The sequence below is a fragment of the Gymnoscopelus microlampas genome (genome assembly GCF_963454915.1).
Source record: "Gymnoscopelus microlampas genome assembly, chromosome: 6".
Classification (NCBI taxonomy): Eukaryota; Metazoa; Chordata; class Actinopteri; order Myctophiformes; family Myctophidae; genus Gymnoscopelus; species Gymnoscopelus microlampas.
Genome location: NC_139943.1, coordinates 16645690 through 16673246, shown reverse-complemented (window position 1 = coordinate 16673246; position 27557 = coordinate 16645690). Strand labels below are relative to the sequence as shown.

Here is a 27557-nt window from a genome sequence, read left to right as displayed (position 1 = left end):
GCAGAGGCTGTAAGTACACGCGCACACGCACGCACGCACACACACACACACGCACACACGCACACACACACACACACACACACACACACACACACACACACACACACACACACACACACACACACACACACACACACACACACACACACACACACACACACACACACACACACACACACACACGCGCGCGTACGTTGCACTTAGATACAATGCGATCTTTATATAAACTGATTGTGAGCAAATTGTTCCCTTTCATGAATCAGTGATTCGGTGTTGATGAACCATGAGTGCTAACGTGGACAGTTTTTTCTTTAAGCACTAATTGAAACGTCGGTTATTCAAACCACTAATTATATGCCAGTTCAGGCCTTGAATGGATTGTTGATTTTTTTTTATTACTGCTTCAGCAGGAATGAAATTGCAACTTTTCCTGTCTTATCTTAACCTGGTGAATCCTGGCCCATGGGATCAATACCATTTTCGGGTTTCTGATCCTGTCAGAACGTTATGTCTTCAGGTGGCCGGAACCAATGACCGGAACCACCGGCGCCGTGCATCTCCAAAATGATTCCCCTAGTTCAGGGGTTTTCAACCAGTGGTCCGGGAACCACCAGTGGTCCTTGAGGGGGTTTCAGGGGGTCCCCACCCAAATTAATAGTTAGCAACCAAATTGACCCTTACAGTATATGTCTGTAACTCTGAGAGTGTACAAATGGAACCAAATGGACCCTAACGGGTCCATTTGGTTCCATTTGTACACTCTCAGAGTTAAATGAACACTGATGATGGTGATACAGTGTAGATTGGGACCCCCAAGAAATCTAAATGGTTGAGTCCCTGGCATATCTTTTCAAATGGGGGTCCCTGGGCTAATATTTGTCAATTTGGGGGTCCTTGACGCGAAAAAGGTTGAAAACCACTGTCCTAGTTTAAAACGTGTTTAGTTTGGTATAATTGTTTTGTTTCTTTTGGTATAGTAATCGTTGGGTTTATCCATTTTCTATTTTAACTCGTGGCGCGACTAGCGAGACTAAACTGATTGATTCGCATCATGTGGGGAACAAAAACAATGCGACGCCAACCGGAACCAACCACCGGTACCACAATTATTTTTTTCCTTTTTTCTAAACGGATCACACGGCTAGTTTTAGAACGAATATCAGGCTTTGTTTCCTCCGAGGTGGAAAGTCTGGTGAAGCGAGATTACATGAATCCTAGCGCCCCCATTCTGGGCATATCACAATAGGCGAACATGTTGGCAAAAATAGGCGAAGATTCAGTGAACATTGTAGATTGTAGCCAATTTCGCCGAACAGATTTGGTTTAGAGGGGAAAAAGGAGGGACCAAGACCCCTGGGGGACCCCACTCAACAGAGTATAGGCTTTAAGTGGGTTTTAATGAATTTAATCACAACTTTTCTTACATTTTCAAGTATCCCCTTCATAATCTAGGGTCTCCTAATGAGATATAATGAGAGGGAGATGGGGGGGCTACTTTAACCCGTTAACTCTTTCACTGCCAGGAAATAATTAATTAATCCGTCTCCGGTCCCCATGCCAGCAAAAACGGCGATTTTACCTTACCTTTGAAAATCATGGAATATTCTCCGTGACCTACGTCCTCACGGAGATCGTCTCATTACACACACGGGGGTCTCATAGTATAGGGGGAAAAACGGCAGAAAAACAACAGAATGCCGAGAAAATGTTACTTTTATAAATCCTTTAACACGAAAGATGCCTAGATTTTTTGTTGTTGCGATCACATGATTTCTGGGTGTACTCTTCTTGGGTGGTGCTTGAATCATTCACAGGCTGCGGAACAGCAGCCTGTGAATGTCAATGTTCTGTCAATGTTCTTGACCTTTCCATGTCAAGAACCTCCAAAATGTATATGTATTTGGCCCAGTGAAGGTACAGGATGTACAGCGCAAAATCCTGAGTGTCAGTTCAGCTCTAAAAGAGTGTGAAAATGGACCAGAGTTAAGGTGATACCCTCCAGGGTGTTTCAGTGCAGTGAGAGGAAGAAGAGATTAAAACAGGTCAGGATAGAGAACAGCAGAAACACTTGGAAGAGACGTGGGTCTGTTAACCTCTTTCAGTCTCGACCAATCACCTCCCTGTTGAACAATAAGGGTCCAGGTGGCCCATGTCATCACTCGTCAGCCCCCCCCCATCCCCCATGGGCCCCTGGGTGCTCAACATCCATTTGAATCTGAAAGACAAGCCCCACGATGAAGTTTCAAATGATTGATGCTGAATCTTTTGATCTCTGATCAATGGTCCCTTGATGACGTGTCCCCACAATCCATGATGTCCCTCCAGACCATGTCCCCTCTCTGTTAAACCCAGCAGCACACGGGAAACCATTATAAAGTGACTCTATTCTCTCCCTTTCTCTGTGTGTTCCCAACAGTGGTGGAAAAAGTGCTAAAATGTTTTACTTAAGTAAAAGTATCAATTAAAAGTCCGGTATTCAAAATTTACTTTAATAAAAGTACAAAAGTATTGTTATCAAAATGTACTTAAAGTACCAAAAGGAAAAGTACTCTATTTTATGCAGAATGTCCAATTTCAAGTTTTCAAATGTATACAAATCTTTTGAAAATGGCAGATCTACAAGCTCACAATGCGTCACATTGCGACACATTGTGAGCTTGTAGATCTACTATTTTCAAATGGCCGAAATGTATGTAGGGCTGAAATGGTTATGTCTGTTTTGTAATAATAATCCACATCTACAAAGTAACTGGTGAGTAAAGTTTTCAAATAATTGTAGTGAAGTAAAAGTACAACATTTGCCTCTGAGATGTAGAAGTAAAAGTATGTGAAATTGGAAATACTCAAGTAAAGTACAAATACCTCAAAATTGTACTTAAATGCAGTACTTGAGTACATGCACTTAGTTACTTTACACCACTGGTTCCCAAACATATCACCAATGTCTATCTCTTTATATTCTCTCCATCTCTCTGTCTCCATCCTCCCTCACACCCAAACGCACACGCACACATACACGCACGCATGCACACACGCACGCAGAGTTGCATTATGCACAGTTGGGGTGACAAAGCATTTACATGGCATAGTTTAAATGTAGCTATTTGTTTCCATGCTCACAGCTTGGAAGCTCCACTAATTGGGGTATAATTAGTGGGGTTGTTTTTTTTTTTTGTTTTTTTACAATACAAACATATTGTATTCTAATTGGTAGCAGCAGTAAAAGTGAATGTCTGACGACGACAATGCTGCTGCTGCCTCTTGTGCATCTGCTGAAACAATGGTAAATATGTTGAGTGGTGGAAAAAGTACTACATGTTTTTACTTAACCCACCTGAAGCCGATTCTACAAATGTCTTTTAAACATTCTGAAAAAAACATATTTTTCTATATCAGTGGTTCTCAAACATTTTGTCAAGGACCCCCAAAATTATATGTATTTGGCCGCCGACCCCATCTCAAAATATTTTGCTTACTTCCAGGGACCCCCAGAAGCAAAGATTTTAGTTACAAATGTTCGCTTTAAAATAATATATTCAAAGATTTGCACACATCTTCACGATTTAAAAAAAATAGCAGATCTACAAGCTCATAGTGCGGCACTCGGTGCCGCACTATGAGCTTGTATATCTGCTATTTCAAAATATATTTAAAGTACTAAAAGTAAAAAAGTACTCATTATTTCCATGTTTTACTTAAGTAAAATTATCAATACCGCAATGTAGAAACACTCTGTTAGAAGTAAAAGTCCGGTAAATTTACTTGAGTAAAAGTACAAAAGCATCGGTGTCAAATATACTTAAAAGTACCAAAAGTAAAACGTTTTTCAAATATATAAAGTGTATAAAAATCCTTGAAAATAGCTGATCTACAAGCTCACAATGCATCGCTTTTTGTGAGCTTGTATATAGCTTGTACATGGGGCTTAAGTGGTGCATTTTTATAATAATCTAAATCTACAGAGTAACTAGTAACAAAAGTTTTCAAATAATTAGAGTGGGGTAAGTACAATAGTTGGACCCAAGTGCAGGAGGAAAGGAGAGAAGACTGAACAGCAGTGGAGGTAGAAATAGTGTTTAATAGCCTATAGGCCACTGCACAGTGACTGAAACAACACAACTAATAAAACTAAAACTAAAACCAATCTGCAGAACACAAACAACACAAACACACTGGAAATCAATGTGGAAATACGCCACAACTGACCACAGCAGTGCCCTTCCAATGCATTCATTCAGGTACATCTCTTTACAATTAACGGCAAGCTTGAAGACAGAGAAGGTTAAATGGGAAGCACACAAGTGGAGTTAACCACTAAAGTCCTATATAGTTGCTTTTTGTGTAAATGAATGGCCTGCTTCATTCAACAGTGTCCCGCAGCAGTAGCGAAAGCAGCCAATCTACAGTACAAGAGTGAGTTTGTAGGTCTGCTATTTTTTTGCCATTTGTGAAAACATTTGACAGAGAAAGCATTTAAGCATGGCTGTGGGTTTTATAAATATTTAACCAATGAAACTGATTAAAAAGTGCTTGTGACTAAATAATGACTAAATAATAACTACATTGGCTCCATTGAAATGGTGGTTATTTTCCCATTTCCTGAAGATTAACAATTTTTGGACATACAGTACAAGGTTTTCGACCCGACAGCCACAATATAATTTGTCATACGATAAATTGTGAAAATAGGCAAATTACACACCACACGAGGTTGCTTCAGAACTAAGATAAGTCATTTAACTAAATCACAACACTGTCATCTGGCACCGGGTTGAAAGCCTCGTGTCGGGGGGGGGGGGGGGGGGGGCGGGGAGGTTGTCTCATATGATCGTTTACTTCAGGGTGAAGCTCTACCATTGACTTAGAGATTAGGGAGGCTTTACCAAGGTCTCTGAACTGACACTTATGTTAACGAGCCGAATCGAGGGGGCATCCATCCAGGTGTGCTTTGAGGTGCAGCCTTTCACGCGCCACCGCATGGGCCTGCCAGAGGCTGGGGTTCGATTCCTGGCAGCGATGCCTCCTCCGGTTTGGCCTGGGCGCTTCTACAAACACATTGTAATGTAGCAGTGTTCGCGGGGCGGGCGGTTTGGCCTTTTTTGTTGGCCTTAAGACTCCTGCTTGTTGGTTGGGGGCCACAGTGTCGGTATAGGGGAAGTGGTGAAGATACTGTATAGCATGAACTTCTGTGCACATTAGTGCGGTACGCGCTGTTGGGGAAATTGCTCACTGTCGGGTGAAAAGGAAGCGGGTGGTGACTCCATGTGGATGAGAGGGAGGAACGTGGTTGTCAACAATCTGCTCCCCAGACCACATGAACAGCAGGGGGTTTGGCAGAGGAACAGGGGCCACAGTGCACATGAGGAGAAATGGCAAACGACTAAATGACACGCGCGCACGCACGCACGCACCCACGCACGCACGCACCCACGCACGCACGCACGCACGCACGCACGCACGCACGCACGCACGCACGCACGCACGCACGCACGCACGCACGCACGCACGCACGCACGCACGCACGCACGCACGCACGCACGCACGCACACACACACACACACACACACACACACACACACACACACACACACACACACACACACACACACATGTTTGTATTACTATACTTGTGAGGACATCAACATTTTAGGAACATTTTATGATTGATTTATGATTTTTTGGGGGCATTTTTAACCGCAAGTCTAAAGCCGAAAAATAGCAGATCTACACGTTGTGAGCTTGTAGATCGGCTATTTTCCGGTGTTTGACATCGTTGCACAACTAAGTATAAAATAGGGGAAAATCTAACCCCAACCCCCTAAACCTAACCTCTAAATATCGAAACCTAACCCCAATCTTTTTCTAATTATAAACATAGCTCTAAAAATCTTGTTTCAACCATAAAATAACAATTTCTCTTGTGAGGACCAAGAAAATGGTCCTCACAACACCTTTTTCTCATATTCTACTATTCTTGTGGGGACGTTTGGTCCTCATAAGTGTATAGTAATACAAACACACACACACACACACACACACACACACACACACACATACACACACACACACACACACACACACACACACACACACACACATCTCTATCTTTCTCACACTCTCTCTCTCTGTCTTCCGTCCCAGTGGTTTGTGTTGGTGGTTTAGCATCAGAACTAAACATTGGACTGGTGGGTGGGTGGACTGTGTGTTTATGCAGAAAAAAAACAGCATCTGTTAGCAATGAATGAATGAATCGGGCGCTCGCGGGTGGCGCAGTGGTAAAGCGTCTGCTCACCACCGCGGAGGTTGTGGGTTCGAATCCGCGGTGGTGTGCCTGCCGTCCAGAGCCACGTGTTCGGGGGGGAGCGAAGCCATGCGGGGGAGGGTGATAATTGTCACTGCACGTAATCCGACGGGCTGTGGAGACACCTGTTGGGTGGGAGGAGTAGGACGAAGGCTCTACGTCCTCTCGGTGGGGGCTCCTCACTGGTAGGTGAGTCAGTGGGATACGACAGCAGTGACAACACACATGCGTGTGTGTGGGGAGGAATTAATTGGCATAACGACTAAATTGTTGGGTATTTGTGCATCAGTGCCTCTATAACCTCATGTTATTGTGTATTCAACTGAATACAGAATGTGGATTTGAATACATTTCTGGAATTCTCTCTGTCCTTCCTTCACTTGCATGATGTTAAAAAGAGTCTCTCTTTCCCTCCTTGTATGTACATTGTGTGTGTGTGTGTGTGTGTGTGTGTGTGTGTGTGTGTGTGTGTGTGTGTGTGTGTGTGTGTGTATGACAGGACAATTTCGAGGAGCAACTTGCGTTCTATCCAGGCTCGAGCTTTCTCCCAGAACCCTCACCTGCGCTATATGTAAGTACACACACACACACACACACACACACACACACACACACACACACACACACACACACACACACACACACACACACACACACACACACACACACACACACACACACACACATGCACACACTCCAGCACCACACACACATATGCAGAGACACATACAGTATTACAGTGTACCCAATATCCATGTTTATTTCATACTCTCTTGCATTGCTAATACTAGAAGCTCGCCCCCGCTACGCGGGGGCTCGCGTCTAGCCCGCGGCCACGCCCACGTAGCGCCCGCGGCCACTTGGCAGCTCATGTAAGTGGCGTAGCGTCCTGAGGGCCAGTGGGGCCGTGGCTCGGTCAGTGAAGACCCTGTAGTGCGGATGATATGTTGCATAGAGGGGCAGATTGTAAATCCCCAGAGGAAACATCTGTGGGCTACCATTGGTTCAGCGATGTGTGCGGTCACCCTGCGGCCCCTCCTCCTCCACCAATGTGCAGTATTGAGAGCCCTGACGTCACAACAATTGGAGCGATGGGCACTGCACTCTGGTTGGTTAGGGTACACCTAGGGCCCAGGTAGAACCCAGTTAAAGCCTGCATGGGCAAACCCAGTTAGGACCCGCCTTGGTCCCACATAAACATGGCTAGTTGGGGCCCACCTAAGGGCCAGGTAGAAGCTACTTATAGCCTGCATGGGCATCGCAGTTGGGACTGAAGTGGATGCCGCTGACATTGCTGACATGGGGTCCATATGGTTTAGCCCACCTTGAAACCATATGGGAACTACGCTGGCATGCAGGCTGGAATGCAAACGCTGCATCATACCTGTAGTGTGTAGTTTGATGTTGTGTGTGTAGCAGATATACCTGCAGTGTGTAGATCAATGTCCATATGAAAGTCAATGCCCAGCAGTGTTTTTTTTTCTCCAGCAGAGTTTCTAGTGTCTCTGTCTCTCTCTGGAAGAGGTTGCACATGAACTCTGCAGCCGCACTGAGACGCTCCAACACAAACACTCTGACATTAGGCTGCTTCACACAACAAACATCAGCACCACGCTGCTGTTTGTCCAAAAGACACAATATGTCCTCTCCCACCGACGTCATGTGTTCATTTATCGACAGCCGTACAGACTCCTTTTGACACATTTTACCTCGTTTATCCAGCTCTCACTGACTCTCCACATCGGGCTGTTATAGCGCCACCATGAGGCTGATTAGAGAAATCTCAAGTGGAATTTCTTCCTCGGCATAGTGGGAATGTGGGTGCAAAGTTGCACGGAAAGTGCATGCTGTGTTCATAATGTGAGGCATTTTGGTCCAAACGGAGCAGTCCTGCAGACTTTGGAAGCCATTTTAGCCAATCAGGATGGAATATGAAAAATCTGAAAGGGTTTTTTTTTTAATGACTGTGGAGATACTGTGTACCGATTTGCGTGATGTTTGGGCAAAATATGTAGGAGTACTGTGAGAAAAGGTGTTTAGCAAAAAGCGGCCTCCTGGTGGCACTGTAACAGGGCCATGTGAAAGAAATAGGGCAGAGGTTCTGAATTGGCATCCAGGGAGTGTGTGTGCACAGTTTCGCTGCGATCAAGTCAACGATGTGAGAGATTAGCTATCACAGACGGACGGACAGGTCTTGCGCCATGCCTTTCGGCCTGGCGGAGACAATAAAAAAACAAAAGTAAAGGAAATTACCATTTCTGCAACAAAAGTAGTCAACAAACTATACTATAAAAACATTGGCCACATTGTCAAATAATCTAAGAAAGAGGCAATCATGTAGAAAATAGCCGATCTACAAGCTTACAAAGCCTCTCAACGTGAGGCGTTTCGAGCTTGTAGATCTGCTATTTTCACAATATTTACTTGTGGAATGGAGTCAAACAAAATGGGGGGGTGGCCAGATCAATTACGTTTATTTGGGGGGGGGGGGGCGGCCTGAAAGGGTTGATAAGCACTGCTGTAATTGGAGCGAAATTATCTGAAATTCCTACATGACCATAATGCAGCCTAACATGCGTTGCACGGGGCGGTCCTGCCATTACGTTAGTTACTGTAGTTGCTGTGGAGCTACATAGTTCTCCAGAAGACACACACAAACATACACCATCTACAATGGACTAACTGAGCAGCAATATTGACATTCACCACACGAACGTGCATTGTTGACAAAGTGATTGCACAGCCGCTGCAGGCATGACAACCACGTTAGCGTTAGCTACATGCCACTATCACAGCTCCCTGTCCGTCGTTGTTGCGACTGAATGTGATGGCTACAGCAAGCTCTCTGCGATGCCATTGTCTGGAGACTGCTCCTGGCATGACACGACCAATGAGAGTGAGCGCTGTCGTTGTTGCTAAGATACGGTGGCGTCACTGCCCCATAGCTTGTAGATCTCTCACACATGATTGGCGTAGGCTGCGTTGCCAGGTCTGACTGTTTGTATAAGCGATTTTGGGCTTATTTGGGTGCACTTTTGGGCTCGTTTCCATAGACCACGGCAGCGCTTATTTCTTTCCCGTGACCGATGTGGCAAAAAAAGGTGCAAAACGAACCATCCGGAAGTAAAGTGCGAGATGAAATATATAGCACTTTTTGATTATTAGAGAAGGAGACAGATGTGAAGGTGGAAAATGGAATGTAGGAGATTATATAGTTTTTCATGAGCGATTTTTGTAGCAAGTTGTGAGTGAATTGGGCCACTCCTGTGGGCGGGGGGCTGATTAGAACCATTGGGGTTTGGGAAGGAGACGCTCTCTGTTTGAGTGGAAAGATATACACAGCAGCCCACGCACGCATTTGAATGCCATTCTTGCGTTGCAATTCTGTTGCAGTGAAGCGGTCAAATGAAAAGTTTCCTTCTCATGCTGTGTCTTACACTATGCTAATAGTATGTTTATGAAATTCAGAAATGTGTGTGTGTGCGTGACTGAAATAAAACATAGACTAATACATACAGTACATACATAGATAATGGGTGGATGGATGATAGTTGATACATGCTACATACTGTAGACCAGTGGTTCTCAAACTTTTTCATGTCAAGGACCCCCAAATTGACACTTATTAGCCCGCGGACCCCCCATTTGAAAAGATATGCCAGGGACCCCCATAAGAGAAGATTTGTACGGCTCTAGCAGTGATTCTCAACCATTTTAATTTCATGGACCCCCAGTTTGACATGCATTAGGGCTACAGACCCCCATTTAATGGCATTTCTATCTCTGGGACCCCAATTTATATTGTAAAAACAATTTTAATTTAACTCAGAGTGTACAAATGGAACCAAATGGACCCTAACGGGTCCATTTGGTTCCATTTGCACACTCTCAGAGTTACAGACCCATAAGGGTCCATTTGGTTCCTATCCATCATTTAGCTGGGGACCCCCTGGAACCCCCTCAAGTACCCCTGGGGGTCCCCGGACCCCACTTTGAGAACCAATGCTGTAGACAGACAGACATACAGATACTTAGATAGAAACATAGATAGATACGTAGATAGACATGTAGATAGATATGTAACTAGATATGTAGATAGATAGATAGATAGATAGATAGATAGATAGATAGATAGATACATACTCAGATAGATAGATACGCAGATAGATAGATAGATAGATAGATTGATTGATTGATTGGTTAATTGGTGCATAGGCTGGTAGATGAAGTAGATTAGATGATAGGTTGATGTGTGTGGCAGCAGTGTTTCCAGGTGTACAGCTGTCTATCTGTTGAAATGCTAGCATGGGAATTTGTGCAGTTTCGTGCGGAAACAGAGTCTTTTCTCTCTTGGAGATTGGATGTGACCAACTCACACCTCCAGGGATGGAAATGGGTTGTAGGAGTAAAGCTGTGCTGTGTGTGTAATGGAGGCACTTCACCGTGAGGAAAGTCCATGAGAAGAATACGGAGATTTCTCCTCTCAACCTTTCATCATGAACTCTAGGAGGGAGTAAGTGCGTGCGTACGTGCGTGCTTGCGTGTGTGTGTGTGTGTGCGTGCGTGCGTGCTTGTGAGTGTGAGCGAGACAGACAAACAGACAGTAAAGCAAAACTGAGCTGTTCCAAGTGGCTGCTTTTTGTTTTTGTGAAACAAATCCTAATTCCTTTTCTGTGGTATAATTCCAGCCACTAGTGTTGTGTTTACTGTCTCGCTGCTGTGGGCTGCCGCTGCGGTTTGGAGCCTCTGTTGTTTCTACATTGTATGCATGGCATTTACACTTCTCGCACGTTTCCATGTTTCCACTTGGCTACACGACAGACTGTGGTTAAGGCCGCTGTTATTTATAAGTTAGTAAGTCCCTCATATTAGCTGTGTTTAGCTGCCTGATGTTCCCTGTTATTTCTATTTTGTGCATCAGTTAACCCATTAAGACCGCGAACGCATCTGTGTCATTTTTTTATTTCTTTGGCTATTCAAAAATAGCAGATATACAAGCTCATAGCGCGGCACCGAGTGCCGCGCTATGAGCTTGTAGATCTGCTATTTTTTTTAAAATCGTGAACATTTGTGAAAATGTTTGAATATATACATATTTTTTAAAGCGAACATTTGTAACTCAGATCTTTGCTTCTGGGGGATTCTACAAATGTATGTACAGTATGTAAATGTATTTGGCCGCGGACCCCCATCTCAAAATGTTTTGTTCCAGGGACCCCCAACACCCCCCACACAGGGATTTGCACACATTTTCACGATTGTTCAAAAATAGCAGATCTACAAGCTCGTAGCCTGTAGATCTGCTATTTTTTAATAGCCAAAGAAATCTTAAAATGAGAGAGATGCGTCCCCGGATTGAATGGGTTAAGCCTTAACCCATTCAATCCGTACTGTGAGGTACTGTGAGGACATGCCTTAACCGTTAAGGCATGTCCTCACAGTACCCTGTCGCAGAACAAAAATGGCATTGTGTTCAACTGAAAGAAGTGGAGACACAATGCATTTCTATTTTCAATGTATAAATTAGCCTCAAAGGTGCCTCAGTAATGACCACCATACCAGTAGCAGGAATGTAAACTCAATTGGCCTATTTTTATGCTGAATAAATAAACTGTATATGAATCCGGTCCTAGTATTATACGTCTATAGTGTGACTCATGGGTAGATCAAACGGTGAACCTATAGAAGCAGTGGTGTAAAGTAACTAATTACATGTACTCAAATACTGTATTAAGTACAATGTTGAGGTATTTTTTACTTTATTAGAGTATTTCCAATTGTCTATACTTTTACTTATACTCCACTACATCTCAGAGGCAAATATTGTACTTTTGCTCCAATACAATTATTTGAAAACATACATTAACCACTTAAGGCCTATTTTATACATAGGCTAATTGAAAATAGCAGATCTACAAGCTCACAAGCTCACAAGTTGTGAGCTTGTAGATGGGCTATTTTCAAACATTTTTGTACTTTTACTTTTCATACTTCAAGTACATTTTGATACCAATACGTTTGTACTTTTACTCAAGTCAATTTTGAATCCCAGACTTTTACTTGTAACAGAGTACTTCTACATTGCAGTATTGATACTTTTACTTGAGTAAAATATTTGAGTACTTTTCCCACCACTGCCTAGTAGTAGTGTAGACACTTTCCAATAAGCTCCTCGACCCCAGGTCTGAACTTATTCCTTTGTTTAGCCAATACTGCAATTCAGTGTGTTTACACTGCATTTCCTCTTCTGGCAGCGGAACTGATCCAAACACTGATCTTTACGATGAAACCCTATATACTATATTGTCGACCGAGTGTGGCCGGTAGAGTGGCCGGAGTTCGATCCCAGGCTCCCCCTGAGTTAGTGTCGAAGTGTCCTTGAGCAAGACGCTGAACCCCTAATTGCTCCAGATGAGCAGCTTGGTGCCTTGCATGGTTTCCTCCACCAGCGGTGTATGAATGTGTGTGTGTGAATGGGTGAATGTAATGCACAATCTATGTAAAGCGCTTTGGATAAAAGCGCTATATAAATGCACCATTTACCAATTACCGTCTGCTTTTCTCACCGAATGTTGGCCCCAGTCAGAATAGGGTTCATGTGGTGAAAGGGATCTGTTCTAAATTGTGCTTGTTTGAAGAGACCAAAGACTAATTTCTCTGCTATGAGCTTCATAATGGAGAGTGGTTGGTTGGTTTCACGCACATCTTCCATCTGAATTCTGTCAACGTACATTATTAGGCCGCCAGGGGCTTCATTCTTGGACTAAATGTGAATGAACCTAATTCTACATGCAGTAATACTCCTTAAAGATGTTTCCGTGCTCAGCAGAGAGGCAACTTTTGCATATCAACTCTCATTGCGTCATCTTTAATATGAAATTCTCGCTCGTATTAAAGTTGCATCATACATATTCCAAGTGGTAAAATTTGTATATTTTTGTGCCAAGTTGAGAGAAAGTTGTCGTGTTTGTAGATGGATTTTTTACCCACAATGCACTGGTGTCTGCTCTCATGCCTTCAGGCATGATCTGTTCTGTATCTTTCTGCCACACTTTCCCTGTTGGTTCATCTCTATGGGATGCTATATGGCTGTGTTCCTGGCCTCCGCCCTGTTTTCTGTCTCGCTTCACACTGGAAGCCGCCCCGGATTTGAAATTCTCACAGCGCTGGAAAACCATTGGTCGTGAACGACAGTTCTTCCATCTTGGGTCTTCTCAGTGTGACAGATTCACGGACGGTCGACTGTGAGCCAAACAACGGAAAGAGTGAAGGTTTTCCTCCATGTAGATTGACAAATCTACCAATATAATTGACCAATATGGGCACCATATGTACAGTAACAACGTTCCTGGGTCGCATTGGTTTGGCGCTGAATTAACTTCATCTGTGTGTCCTCAGCTAATCCCCCTGATACGCATGATTTTGCAGTCACATCACACGTAACAACCGCAAAAGACGACACAGTCTGTACAGCTTAAGATAAACAAAAGATAAGATCATCTTCACCAGTTTCAATATTTTTGTAACTGTGCTTCAAGAAGAGCAAAACCCAATAACATGTTATTTGATTTGATTGAACAAGATAGCAATAAGTGTGACTCATTTCTCCCATGTTACGTAACGGAGGACCAACCTGACTTGATATACAGTAGATGCATGATTTCATATTTACACAGTGATTTCAGCTCTGACTTCTAGGGTTAGGGTTAGGGCTTTCAGATGAATGAAAGACACATATTTGAAGCAGTGGTGTAAAGTAACTAAGTACATTTACTCAAGTATTGTACTTAAGTACAGTTTTGAGGATGTTTTACTTTACTGGGGTATTTCCCATTTTCTGTTACTTCTACTCCACTACATCTCAGAGTCAAATATAAAATACTTTTACTACGCGACAATTATTTGAAAAGTTTAGTTACTAGTTATTTTTAATATATAAATTATGAGATTATGAAACATACATTAACAACTTTAGCCCTATTTTATACATCGCGTCGCGTTGTGAGCTTGTAGATCTGCTATTTTCAAACATTTTAGTACTTTTATTTTTGGTACTTTAAGTACATTTTGATGCCAATACTTTTGTACTTTACTCAAGTAAATTTAGAATTCTGGACTCTTACTTGTAACAGAGTATTTATATATTACAGTATTGGTACTTTTACTTAAGTAAAGAATTTGACTACTTTTTCCACCACTGATTTGAAGATTCATAATCTATGTCTTTTGCAAAAAAAATCATATAGATATAGTTTTTCTTTAGTTTTTTTTGCAAAAGTACAGCTGCACTAGAGTTAGTAGAAGAAAACAAGGAGATTAATTGGAACCGTTGCTTCGCAGAAGCCCTAATGATTTTTACCAAGTGCCATTTAATAAGCAACGCTGTCATACATGTAGCCTACAGACAGACATAAAGTACTGAGAGAGAGATCTCAGCTCCCTCTGAAGTCGAGGCGCACTTAGTGAATAATTTATTACCCTGTAACATCTAATAACTCTTACCATCATACATGTCCTCTGCATAATGTATTGCTCTTTGCTTTACATGCCTGTGTCTCCCACTGGGCGACACAGCAGTCATTATGGGGAGGCAAGCTGGGATCATGAAACGGGAGAGTAGAAAGAAATGAAGGAATACATGCATGCGTGCACGCAGTGGTGGAAAAATAACTCACATTTTTTACTTAAGTAAAAGTATCAATATTGCAATGTAGAAATACAAGTAAAAAAAAGGAATTCTAAATTTGCTTGAGTAAAAATACGAAAGTACTAGAATCAAAATGTACTTAAAGTACTAAAAGTAGAAAGTTCTCATTATGCAGAATGTCCAATATAGGGCTGAAGAACACACACACACGCGCGCACACACACACACACACACACACACACACACACACACACACACACACACACACAGACACACACACACACACACACACACACACACACACACACACACACACACACACACACACACACACACACACACACACACACACACGCATGCACGTGCGCACATGCATGCATGCATGCACGCACACACGCACAGCCACTTACTGTCTGTTTTACGCAGTATGTTGGCATAACATAGTTGCTCTGTTAGGCTGCTAGACCAGCCTCATACTGCGCCAGAGGACAATACACTGTTGGTCTCTCAAGTGGAACTGATGAAATATATATACGCACAGACCACTCCTTAGCTTTCATTTTATTTAATATTGAGAGTACTGTACCAGCAGAATATCATAGACTGGATGTTGGAAGCAAATCATTCTTATGAATTTATTTTATATATACACATAAAACCTTTTTTCAGTACAGGGGTAGAGTAATGTGGTCAGAATAGTAAAAGTCTGCAGAAATGGAACTACGCAGCCATAAAGCCCCTTTGCACTGACTGCACCTACAGTTTCCAACTACCTGAAATTTAAATAAGAGACTTTTAGACACAGTATTTTAACTCTTTGACTCTTTGACTCTTTGAGTATTTTCATAATGTACTCAGCGTACCCAGCGCCAGCGATTTTCGTGTTTTATAACCTTTTCAACCGGACACAGAATTGCTAAATCCATTTTAATCGTTTGTCTGGCCGTGTTTATAAACACACACCACAGATCGACCATCGCTCAAACAGTTAAAATGTCTCTCGCTCTCTTCGTTCTCTTGCTCCTCCCCTCCCAAACAGGGTGCAAACGTCATATCCGTTTTCTGTAGTCGTATTTCCGCCCTCCTTCCGCAGGGCATCTTAGCTTAGCTTAGTTTATGATCGGGTTTCAGATCGTTGGTAAACACAACGACGATCACTGTTCGTCGTCCAGAGAAAAGAAAATGTAACCGGAGCTCTCCGTTCGTTTTTTATACCGTGTGAAAAAACTTGTTTTGCCCTCTTTTGGCCTAAAAATCACATTTTTCAAGATAAAACCGAGACCGGAAACAGAACCCAATTATTTCTGCATCCGGGTGAGTGGGAAGTGAAAAAAAAAGCGAATCTGAGGGTGGAAGAACATCGTGATTGCTGATTAAACAATGAAAAAGCTATCAACGTGTCTAACGCGTCAACGGCATGGATGGATTAAGTAGCAATTGACTCGAAAACGTGTCAATGGCGTTCAAAGAGTTAAATGTAACTGTGCTGTTTTACATTTTTGCCTAATAAAATATTCAATCAATCAATCAATCAATTTTAGTTTCCAAATAAAGGACAATTTCTTATTTCAAGGGACAGTTGGCAGTAATAATAATAGCAATATTGTGGTCAGAATAGTAAGTCTGCAAAATAAATTAACTACGCAGCCATGAAAACCCCTTTGCACTGCACCTCTGATAATGACCATAGTGGATCAGAGAGCCCATAATTATCTGACAGAATAAACACCAGTCGCCGCTCTCCAACATCTTGGCATCTAATGCCTTTTTGGCTTAGCAACCGTCTCCAAGGAGAGGATTGTGGCCAATCAGGGCTCCAGCCGGCTCAACATGGGGGCGGCCATCTTGGTGCGACAGAGACTTCCTGAACAGCAGGAAGTAGACAGATGGTGTTTTGTCCTGTGTGTGTAAGGGGTTGTGTGTGTGTGTGTGTGTGTGTGTGTGTGTGTGTGTGTGTGTGTGTGTGTGTGTGTGTGTGTGTGTGTGTGTGTGTGTGTGTGTGTGTGTGTGTGTGTGTGTGTGTGTGTGTGTGTGTGTGTGTGTGTGTGTGTGTGGAGGGAGCTCCGGACATAATATTTTGTGTGTGCATGCGTGTGTGTGTGTGTGTGAGAGAGGAAGAGAGAGAGACAGTGAGGGTGGACAGAAAAAAAGCTTATTTTGGGGGTCTGGTGTGTGTGTTGTGCTTCGTGCCAGGGAGACCAATCTAACCTGAAACGTCCCGTCATCATCGGGCATGTCAGCTTTGGCATCGTTGGTGTTGTTGGACACGCCAACAAAGCTCCTGGAATTCAAAACGAAATGACGTTAGGCAGACAAACACAAAATGTCCGCAGAAAAGGTCCAATTTGGCTCTTTTCCGTGTTAACTAATCCATCCATCTGCAGGAGTTGTCCTTTTTTTTCCTGACAGTAAACCAGTGTTGTCTTCCAAGCAGTAATTAACCCATTGAAACCGGGAAAGTAGCCTATATCTGTGTCATTTTAGATTTTAGCGTTGGCTATTCAAATAGCAGATATACAAGCTCGCAACTTCGTGCCGCGCTGCGAGCTTGTACATCTGCTATTATGGGGCATTTTTGAAAAATGTCGAAAGTGTTTGAAAAATGTTGAATAATTTTGAATTACGAAAACGTTTGAGAACCACTGATTTAGAAGGCATTTGTAAAATTGGCCTCAGGTTGTTGTTTTTTTCTTCTTTTTTTTTGGGGGGGGGGGGCTTTTTAATGCCTTTATTATAGATAGGAAAGTAAGCTGACAGGAAATGCGGAGAGAGATGGGGAGTGACACGCAGCAAAGGCCGTCGGGCTCGGGACTCGAACCCACAACGCGCTGTCAGGCTGCATTGTAGGTGCCTGGACCGCTACGTCAGCGGTCCAGTCCCGGCCACAGGCTTGAATGGGTTAAAAGTATGAGCTAACACCGATCAGCCGTGTTAGAGCCACCTGCTTCACGACCACCGGAGGCCTCAGAAGGTTGCTCGGTGTCAACACTTAAACACACAGCGTGCTTTGTTCTAATTCTGAACATAATTAATCATGTCTCCTCTGTTCATACAAATGGACAGGTCCCGATGAGTGTTCACTTGATTGACAGCAGAGACGAGAAAGAGGACTGCAGTGTGTCTCTCTCGACTGCATATGTCTCTCTCGCTCTCTATCGACTGCATGTCTCTCTCTGTCTCTCTCTCTCTCGGCTGCAGTCTCTCTCTCTCTCGACTGCATGTTTCTCTCTCTCTCTCTCTCTCTCTCTCTCTGTCTCTCTCTCTCTCTCTCTCTCTCTCTCTCTCTCTCTCTCTCTCTCTCTCTAAGCCCCGGCACACGCCACGCACATGCATGACAGGGGTGATTGACAGTTTTAATTACCATGGCAACACCTGTCATCTCTGCAGCCCCAGTCAGTCAGTCGTTCTGAAAATAACCCACATGGCAATCAGAGAGACAAAAGACACACAGTGACATGAGACACAAAGACACTACTGTACATGAGATGGATGGAGAGAATTGGTGGAAGGGAGATGGGAGGAGAGAGGGGGGGGGGGTGTTGTTGGGAGACCAAGTGTATTATCCTCAGAGAGAAACTTGAGTTTTTCAGTCATTACAGATAATGAGCCGCGAACAAACAGGCCTATAATTTATACATGATGGCACAGAGTTAAAGGCAGAACACAACCAACAGCTACCTCATCCTGCCAAGGTACCACAGTCTAATGATGATTATCATCATGCTGATTGTAATGACAGCAATACAGATGATGATGATGATGATATAATCACAGCCGGAAAGATGATGATGATGATGATATAATCATAACCGTAAATATGATGATGATGATATAATCATAGTCATAAAGATGATGATAATGATGATGATATGATCATACTGTAGCTGTAAAGATTTGAACATTTTATTGGAGGATAAACCCCTTGAGATGCAGCATCTCGTCTTCCAGGGGGTCCTCAGGCACAACAAAGATGATGATGATGATGATGATATGATCATACTGTAGCTGTAAATATGATGATGATAATGATATGATCATACTGTAGCTGTAAAGATGATGATGATGATGATGATATGATCATACTGTAGCTGTAAAGATGATGATGATGATGAGATGATCATAGTCGTAAAGAAGGTAATGATGATCATAGTTGTAAATAAATATAGTTTATTATAAATTAGTAATAGTGATGGTAATAATGATGATGATGATCATAGTGATAGTGATGATAAAGTTGATGATGATAATGAAAATGATGATGATAATGATGAAGATAATAACTGTGACAGTGCAGGTAATGGCTATGGTGATGATGAATAGTATCATTTCTAAGGATTATTCCTGAGCGGTTATGAAGGCCTGGCCATAATCCATGTGACCTTTTCAGACTTCAAATAATGACCATGTTTGGTCTGACTGCCTTCCTCTCTTCCTCGCCAAATGACTCTTTTCCTCTTTTTTTTATCTCTCTCTACCTCTCTCTTCCTCTCCTCGCTCTTCCAATTGTCTCTAAATTATCCTTTCTTTTGCATACCTTCCTTCCATCTATTTGCTCTCTCTCTCTCTCTCTCTCTCTCTCTCTCTCTCTCTCTCCATCTTTCTCCTGATGTTTCCATTCATTCTCCCAATTTTCTTTTCTCGCTGTGCCCTGTCACTCTCTCTTAGCTTTCTCTCGTTTTTTTTGCTCTCTCTATCTCTCTCTCTCCCATTTCCACCTTTACTGTCCTTTAGCTCAGCATCTCTTTCCACCAAAATCCCTCAAAACCCTCTTCTTTCTCAGACATTTCTCTTGGTTAAATATCTTGCTGTCCAACTCTGTTGTTCTCTCCTTTTTCCATTTTTTTCCCCAAAGACTCCCCAAAAGCGGGAGTTTTTGTTGTTATCTTTTTGTCTGTCTGTCTGTCTGGCAGTCTGTGTGCTTTTCTGAAAGTTTCTCCTTGTCACTGTCTGTAATTCAGTGTTGCCAGATTCTGTGAGAGAAACAAGCTACCAGGTCTAGGAAAACCAGCCCAAAAGAAGCGACTATGGGCCACATGTGCACTTTAACATATACATCAGCTATTTGAATTTGATCTGATTTGATCTGATTTGATCTACAAGCTCACAACGCGTCGCGATGCTACGCGTTGTGAGCTTGTAGATCGGCTATTTTCAAATAATAAGCAGATCTGGCAACCCTGTCTGTATTTCAGCATTTCCATCTCTTTCTCTCCCTGCCTCTGCCTCTTTCTCTGCCTGTCTGTCTGTCTGTCTGTCTGTCTGTCTGTCTGTGTGTGTCTCTCTCTCTCTCTCTCTCTCTCTCTCTCTCTCTCTCTCTCTCTCTCTCTCTCTCTCTCTCATTCTCTGATGAACAGTTTTTAAGTCTGTGCCTCCTGCTTTCTCCATGTTTTATTCCTTCTTCCTTTCTTTAAGCTGCAATCCGGAGTATTTTAGTACTAAAACATCAAAGTGACTGCACAGCGCACACACTTAGCCAAAGTGCCAATAACGTTTATTTAGGAGGCAGAGCGATTAAAAGACCAACGTTTCGGACAGACACAGCTGCCTTCTTCAGGGTATTGGGAGTATTTTAGTACGATATGTAAGTAGTACATCTGCAGTGGTTGGAGGTGGTCTCTCTACTACAGTACTCTTCCACTGAGAAATGTAGACCCTCATGGTGGTAATACTGGTTAGTATTCAGTCCTGCCTGAAGCTCAGGAGCGTAATATCTCCTCTGGCCAAGGGAGGATTCCCCCTTGGATGAGTGGTAGATGTTTGGTCTCCTCCACCCAGGTTTTAATCAGAAGTGGACAGTAACCAAGTACATTTACTTGAGTACTGTAGTTAAGTACATCTATGGATTATTTTATTTTTACATACAGTACAGTACACTACATTTTAACCCATTAAGACCGGGGACGCGTCTGTGTCATTTGAGATTTCTTTGGCTATTCAAAAATAGCAGATATACAAGCTCATAGTGCGGCACCGAGTGCCGCGCTACGAGCTTGTAGATCTGCTATTTTTGAAAAATCGTGGTTCAATCATGTTTTTTCGAAAAACTGTTTTAGAAAATGTCTAGAAGCGGCCTCAGGTCTTAATGGGTTAAATAGAAATGTTTTTACTTTTGACTCCACTACATTTCTAAGAAGGGACTCTTGGGACTGAAACTTACAAAAATGTATAATGAATGAACCACTTGCATTAAGCCCTATTTCAAATACCAGAGGTTCCGGCCACTACGTTCAGGCCACTACGTTCGGCCCTCACACCCACGCCGTGCCACTAATCCGACTGATATGCCGCTATAAGATCTTCTGTAATTCTGTAATTTGTACTTTTGAATGCTTGAGTATTGAGTATTTACTTCAGTATATACCTCGTCCAACCACTGGTTTTAATTCTGTCTAGGACATAAAACGTACGGACTGCAGCTTTAGTATTGGCTGAGTTCCGTCTTAAAAGTAAACCGGGATAAGCTTTCCAAATACCAAGTCTGGCTTTAGTTTTTGTCTGCAAATCTAGAGCTTTGCCATTGCTTGTTGACTGAGAGTATTGTTAAGATCAAGCTCTCAAGTGTGTGTGTGTGTGTGTGTGTGTGTGTGTGTGTGTGTGTGTGTGTGTGTGTGTGTGTGTGTGTGTGTGTGTGTGTGTGTGTGTGTGTGTGTGTGTGTGTGTGTGTGTGTGTGTGTGTGTGTGTGAGAGAGAGATCCTAAGCTTTTTTTAATTGTCTGATAAACAACTTAGATTATACAATAGCCACAGAGAATACTCAATTCTGATTGGCAAGAGAGTGTGTATTATATCTCTGATGTTTGTTTTCAATGAATACATGTAACAATAAACGTAATGTATTTTAAAAAAAGTAAGTAAAAAGTATTTTCATTACAATTAATAACTTAGATTCCGATTTTGGGAAGATACAGTAAAGTGTACAGTATGTGTTGATATAGTTTGTGTGTATACAGTATACATATGTAAAATATGTGACTTTTGTCAACTGACTGACTTAGTTGAAACTAAAGTGTTACTATGGCTTCTCTGTCTTGCTGGAGTAGTAATTTAATGTTTATTAGCCACTTAAGACCTATTTGATGCTGGAGTAGTAATTTAATGTTTATTAGCCACTTAAGCCCTATTTTATACTTCTTAAGCTCACAACGTGTTACATCGTGACGCGACACTATCAGAATGTAGTTAATACAGTGTTGGTTGACAAACGCAATGTTTCTATCAAAAGAGTGTATTACCCCAAAATATAAATGAACACTACTACTAATCATTGGTAAGTGATAAACTCAGAGCCATGCTGTTATCGAAGAAGGCAGAGTAATTTGCCGCTGAGTCATGCATTCTTTTTTTGATAACTGTATGTCGGCTCGTCGTTGATTAAGAAAATTTGCACACTATCGGACCAAAAGGTTCCATGTAAAAAAGAAAAAGCTGTATCAGACTAACAATGGCTCCTCACACCGCATTGCACATAATCAATGGAAGAGAAGTAACATTGTCACCTTTACAGAGCCTGAAAATGTTCTGCTTGACAGGTGAGATAAGGCCGCGAAGCAGCAGAGATAACAAACCGCTTTCTCAAGCAATCAACCAACCATGTTGAAGAAAGGCAGAGAAAAATGCTCAGGCTTAATTTAACTCTTAACCCCTTAGGGCTCAATTTAGGTCTATTTTTACACTCTAAGAGTTTTTTCTGTGCAGCACACAGTAAAATGAAAGTGAAAATGTCTCTTCTCAGCATCACGTCTTGCATACGGTTTAGCACAGCGGCTCTCAAAGTCGGGTCCAGGGACCCCCAGGGGTCCTTGAGGGGCTTCCAGGGGGTTTCCAGCTAAATTACTGTAGTAATACTGTTATTTTGTGTTGCCAGAAGTTATCCCAGTGAGTGAATGTACAAGAATAACTGTTCGGATCCTAGAGACAGTTTCTGTCTATGTATTTCTGTAATTCTGTATTCAATCGATAACAACTAAAATATTCTCTTATAGGGGGCCCCCTGGCTCAAAATAGTTCAAATGGGGGTCCACAACCTAATGTATTACAATGTGGGGATCGTTGACATGAAAGTATTTGAGAACCGCTTGCTTAGTAACTGCGGTGCTTCTTCAACCACCTACTTCTAAAACTTGTAGAAATGAAAGCTCTGCAGTTATTAAGGATGAAAGGAGTGTGTGTTTTCCCCCGCAAGAAACACTTTTTAAAAGAATCTTAAAATAGCCAGGAACACAAGGGAAGCAGCAGTTCACACCATATAGAGCAAGGGGGATATTGTATAGGTGGAAGGTTGATGGCACAGAGATAAATATAGATGATCACCCGGGCATTCATCGTGGCAGGTTCATCCTGCCCCAGGTCGGATAAGGAGGACACGGACCAATCCCAGGTGATCATATGTTCATATACTGTACCAGAGATCCTCAACCTGTGGGCCTGGGCCCGCTGGCGGGCCGCGAGGGCATTGCAAGCAGGGCCCCCAATATATTTGGCAAAACACTACGATTTAATCCCTTTAAGACCTGAAGCCGACGCTACAAAATGTCTTCTAAATACCAACAGTATTCTGAAAAAAAAACGTATGTTTCTATATCAAACTTTTCCATGTCAAGGACCCCCAAAAGTATATGTATTTGGCCGCTGACCCCCATCTCAAAATATTTTGTTCCAGGGACCCCCAGAAGCACAGATTTGAGTTAAAAATGTTTGCTTTAAAACAATATATACATTCAAAGATTTGCACACATTTTCACGATTTTTCAAAAATAGTAGATATACAAGCTCGTAGCGCGGCACTCGGTGCCGCGCTATGAGCTTGTAAATCTGCTATTTTTGAATAGCCAAAGTGTAAAATAATGCTTTTTTTTATCTCAAATCAAAAAGTTACACAGATGCGTTCCAGGTCTTCTGAACTTCAGAACTGAAAATGGCATGCACTTCTGAAAATAAGGCATAATTATCAAATCAGGTTATTTCCTCCTCCTCCTGCTATTTCATGGGGAATACCTCTTTACCACATAAAGTCAATCTTATATATATATTATGTGTGTTAAAATGATTCCAGACTTTCTTCTTCGGTTCACTGCAGTTCAGTGAGCCGTTGTTAAGGAGATACATATTTAACTACATCTAATTTTGAGTTGTGCATAGGAGATGCACGGCATGTTCATGTTGAGAGCACACAAGTGGGGGAGTTCAATTTCCTGCTTTATTTTTCATAGTAGTCTTGTCTCTGTCTTTTGTATGGAAACATTTAGTATATTAGTTTTGGTACAAGCTATGCTGAACTTAAACACAATTTGGACTGAGCTGAATGTCTGAAGATATTTAGACTTGTCATTTTGGGTTTGGGGGGTATGAAATGTTTACAAATGTATATTTTGGTGGTCAGCTTGTACCGACAAACTAGCTAGTTCCGGTACAATCCCTTAAACCATAAGACACTTGTCCCATAGCCTGGAGGGACGATTGCTCTTCGTTGGTAATTTCATAAAAAATGACATGGCAGTCATTTTCGGATCTGAAAAACAATCGAGAATTGAGGTCCTTCATGTACACAAGCACCTCTGTGTCGATGATGGACAATGTCTTTTGCATTTTTCATTAAGACCTGGAACTGTGTCATTTTTAGATTTGAGCTAAAAAGCATTATTTTACACTTTGGGCTATTCAAAAATAGCAGATCTACAAGCTCATAGCGCGGCACCGAGTGCCGCGCTATAAGCTTGTAGATCTGCTATTTTTGAAAAATCGTGAAAATGTGTGCAAATCTTTGAATATATATATTTTTAAAGCGAATATTTTTTAACTCAAATCTTTGCTTCTGGGGGGTCCCTGGAACAAAATATTTTGATGGGGGTCCACGGCCAAATACATATAATTTTGGGGGTCCTTGACATGAAAAAGTTTGAGCACCACTGATATAGAAACATACGTTTTTCAGAAAACTGTTGAGATTTAGGAGACATGTAGAATCGGCTTCAGGTCTTAATGGGTTAAGTGTGGCTTTGCCACTGTATTGTGATCGGTGCATTTTGTTCACAAACTGTACACATAGTAACTTTACTATAGCTAAAGACTATTGGCTGTACGCCATTTTGTAATGAATCATGATGGTCACTACCGCACCTCTACTGTATATCATCATACATTGCACTGAGAGAAAAATGCAGACATTTATCTGTCACGTGACAGATATGACATCATTAACGGTGACCCGAGTATTGTCGGAACTGTTTTTTTTTTTTTGCCCTTGAGTTCACTATATAGTCCTATAGTGAATGATTTCGGACACAGCCTTTAAAGGGATAGTTCACCCCCAAATCGATTAGTCACCCCATGGTAGACTGAGAGAACGAGAGGAATCCATGGTCTCGAAGGGCGGATCCAAACCCAGGCGCCTGGAGCAAGGCGCGTCCTCCGATTGCTTCACCAATCTATGTCCCCGCCTCCCCTCCCCTCCCCCCTCCCCCCCCCCCGGTCTGTGCACGGAGCAGGCTGACGTCACCAAATTTAGAGCGACGGCCCTCTGCACTCTGGTTGGTTAGGAGTTAACAAGGTCCTAAGACCATTGTTCCTGCACCGTTCGCCCAGACGTTTTTCTTTTGAAACAAAAAAAAAGGCTGGGATTCCGAGGCTACCCCATGGAGACTTGAATTCATGGATATTTTTTTAGTTTTTGTCGCATTCCTAATCCAATAATTTGAGGAGACCTACCTGTTCAGGTAGGAGACACAAAGAGTCTCCTTTGTGTCTCCTACCGGAACCGCTGCCTACCGGTCCGCTGGTTATCAAATTATTGGCTTATATAATACGACAAATATATATATATATATTTTTTTTGGGGTGAACTGTCCCTTTTTAACTTTAAAAAATATATATTGTTGCTTTCATCCAGTCTGTTTTAAACTGAGACATTTGTAATCATGAAAGGAGATGAGCAGCTCTAGACATGAGAAAAGAGAATTATATCATCAATAATGAAAATTATGTTTTTGAAAAAAAAGGGTCTCTCATGCCCTTATGGCTCTCGCGCTATCTCTCCATGCACCACCACCCTTCTCTCTGTCTCTCTCTCTCCCTCTGCCTCTGCCTCCCTCTCTCTCTCTCTCTCTCTCTCTCTCTCTCTGTACAGCGTGAGTGGAATATTGTTGAGGTCCATAATCTCGGCAGCCATGAATAATAAACACCGTTACATCACCCACTGAGAACTAGCAGGATGGAAGGAGACAGCATTAAAACAGCATAGGTGTTACTGCAGCCCAAAGTAATGCAATAATAGTACGAATGGAGTGAACGGAACACGCCGATGAAAAATAGCCAGACGGAGAGAAAGAGAGGGAGGCAGGAAGCAGGAAAAAGCTAAAGGGAACCTGATATAAAGTAATTCTCTTCACAGCAGGAATACTAGGTTCAGCGATTAGATGTAGTGTTTATTACTGTAATAAATGATCAAAAATAGAAAAAAGGCTCTATACTAGTGCGGCAGCTTGCACTAGCACTCTGCCTGGGAGTATACAGTAGAACAGGGTCGGGCAAGGAACTGACATGGAAACAGATGAAACCGCTATCGAAACTAGATGTAGGCAGAAAAAAAAGGATATATCATATCGCAGTCGGGTGGAAACCTCATATATCCAAAAACGGTGACTTTTTTTGTTATTAACCCATTAAGACCTGGAGCGCATCTGTGTCATTTTTAGAAAAAATCAGAATACTGTTTGGATTTAGAGGGCATTTGTAGAATCGGCTTCAGGTCTTAAAGGGTTAATTTTGGCGAAAAATAAGACCAGCATTCCAGAAAAATACCAGATGAAAAAGCTCACAATGCACAGCCTGAAAATAGCCGATCTATAAGTTCACGATGCGTCGCATCGTGAACTAATATCTATTATAGGTTGAGACTGAGTATTGGTGTTTGGGTGAAAAGGGGAGGAGACCGAGGATAGACTCCTGGGGAATCCCCCGGCTATCGAAGTATAATGGTATATAAGTGGTTAAAAGATCCAAGGAGTGATAAAACAAGGAGATAAAAGAGGAGCTATAGGTCTCCAGAGAAAGGTACATGTCACGTTGAGGTTTGAGTGTGAAATACACCACTATGTTCCTGCGAAGAGCATCACATGTTACTCTACTCTCCCCACACGTACACACACACACACACACACACACACACACACACACACACACACACACACACACACGCACACGCACACGCACGTGCACGCCAGCCGGACATGGCACACGTCCTTATGGACATTCATAAAATATCGTGTCCGAGGTATGAGTGACAGCCTCGTAAATATGTGAGTGAGTTGTGGTCTAGCGAAAGCTACTGTATGCTGCTTGGAGCGGGCTGTTCTGCCAGGGCAGGAGATAGAGCTCCTCCATGCTCATGTCTGGCAGCTTGTTTGTTTTGTTGCCTAAAATATGTATAAACGTTTTACATTTTTTACAGTAGTAGGCCATGCAGTTGCTCAATCTTGATTAATTTCACATCTACAACTGTTTGTTTAAAACTTTAAAAAAAATCAATATTCACTACTCCAGTGGTTCTCAAACTTTTTCATGTCAAGGACCCCCAAATGGACACTTATTAGCCCACGGACCCCCATTTGAAAA

At 42.3% G+C, this 27557-nt stretch overlaps 1 protein-coding gene across 1 annotated transcript in view; it reads left to right on the top strand.

Moving 5' to 3' along the window:
* Positions 1 to 27557, top strand: part of ntrk3a (neurotrophic tyrosine kinase, receptor, type 3a) — a gene marked incomplete at both ends in the record, with an annotated part of 270533 nt that overhangs the window by 50996 nt on the left and 191980 nt on the right. Inside the window, one exon of the mRNA XM_084059451.1 lies at positions 6801 to 6872. Within this exon, the coding sequence (XP_083915577.1) occupies positions 6801 to 6872 (72 nt within the window). The remainder of the gene's footprint in view (positions 1 to 6800; positions 6873 to 27557) is intronic.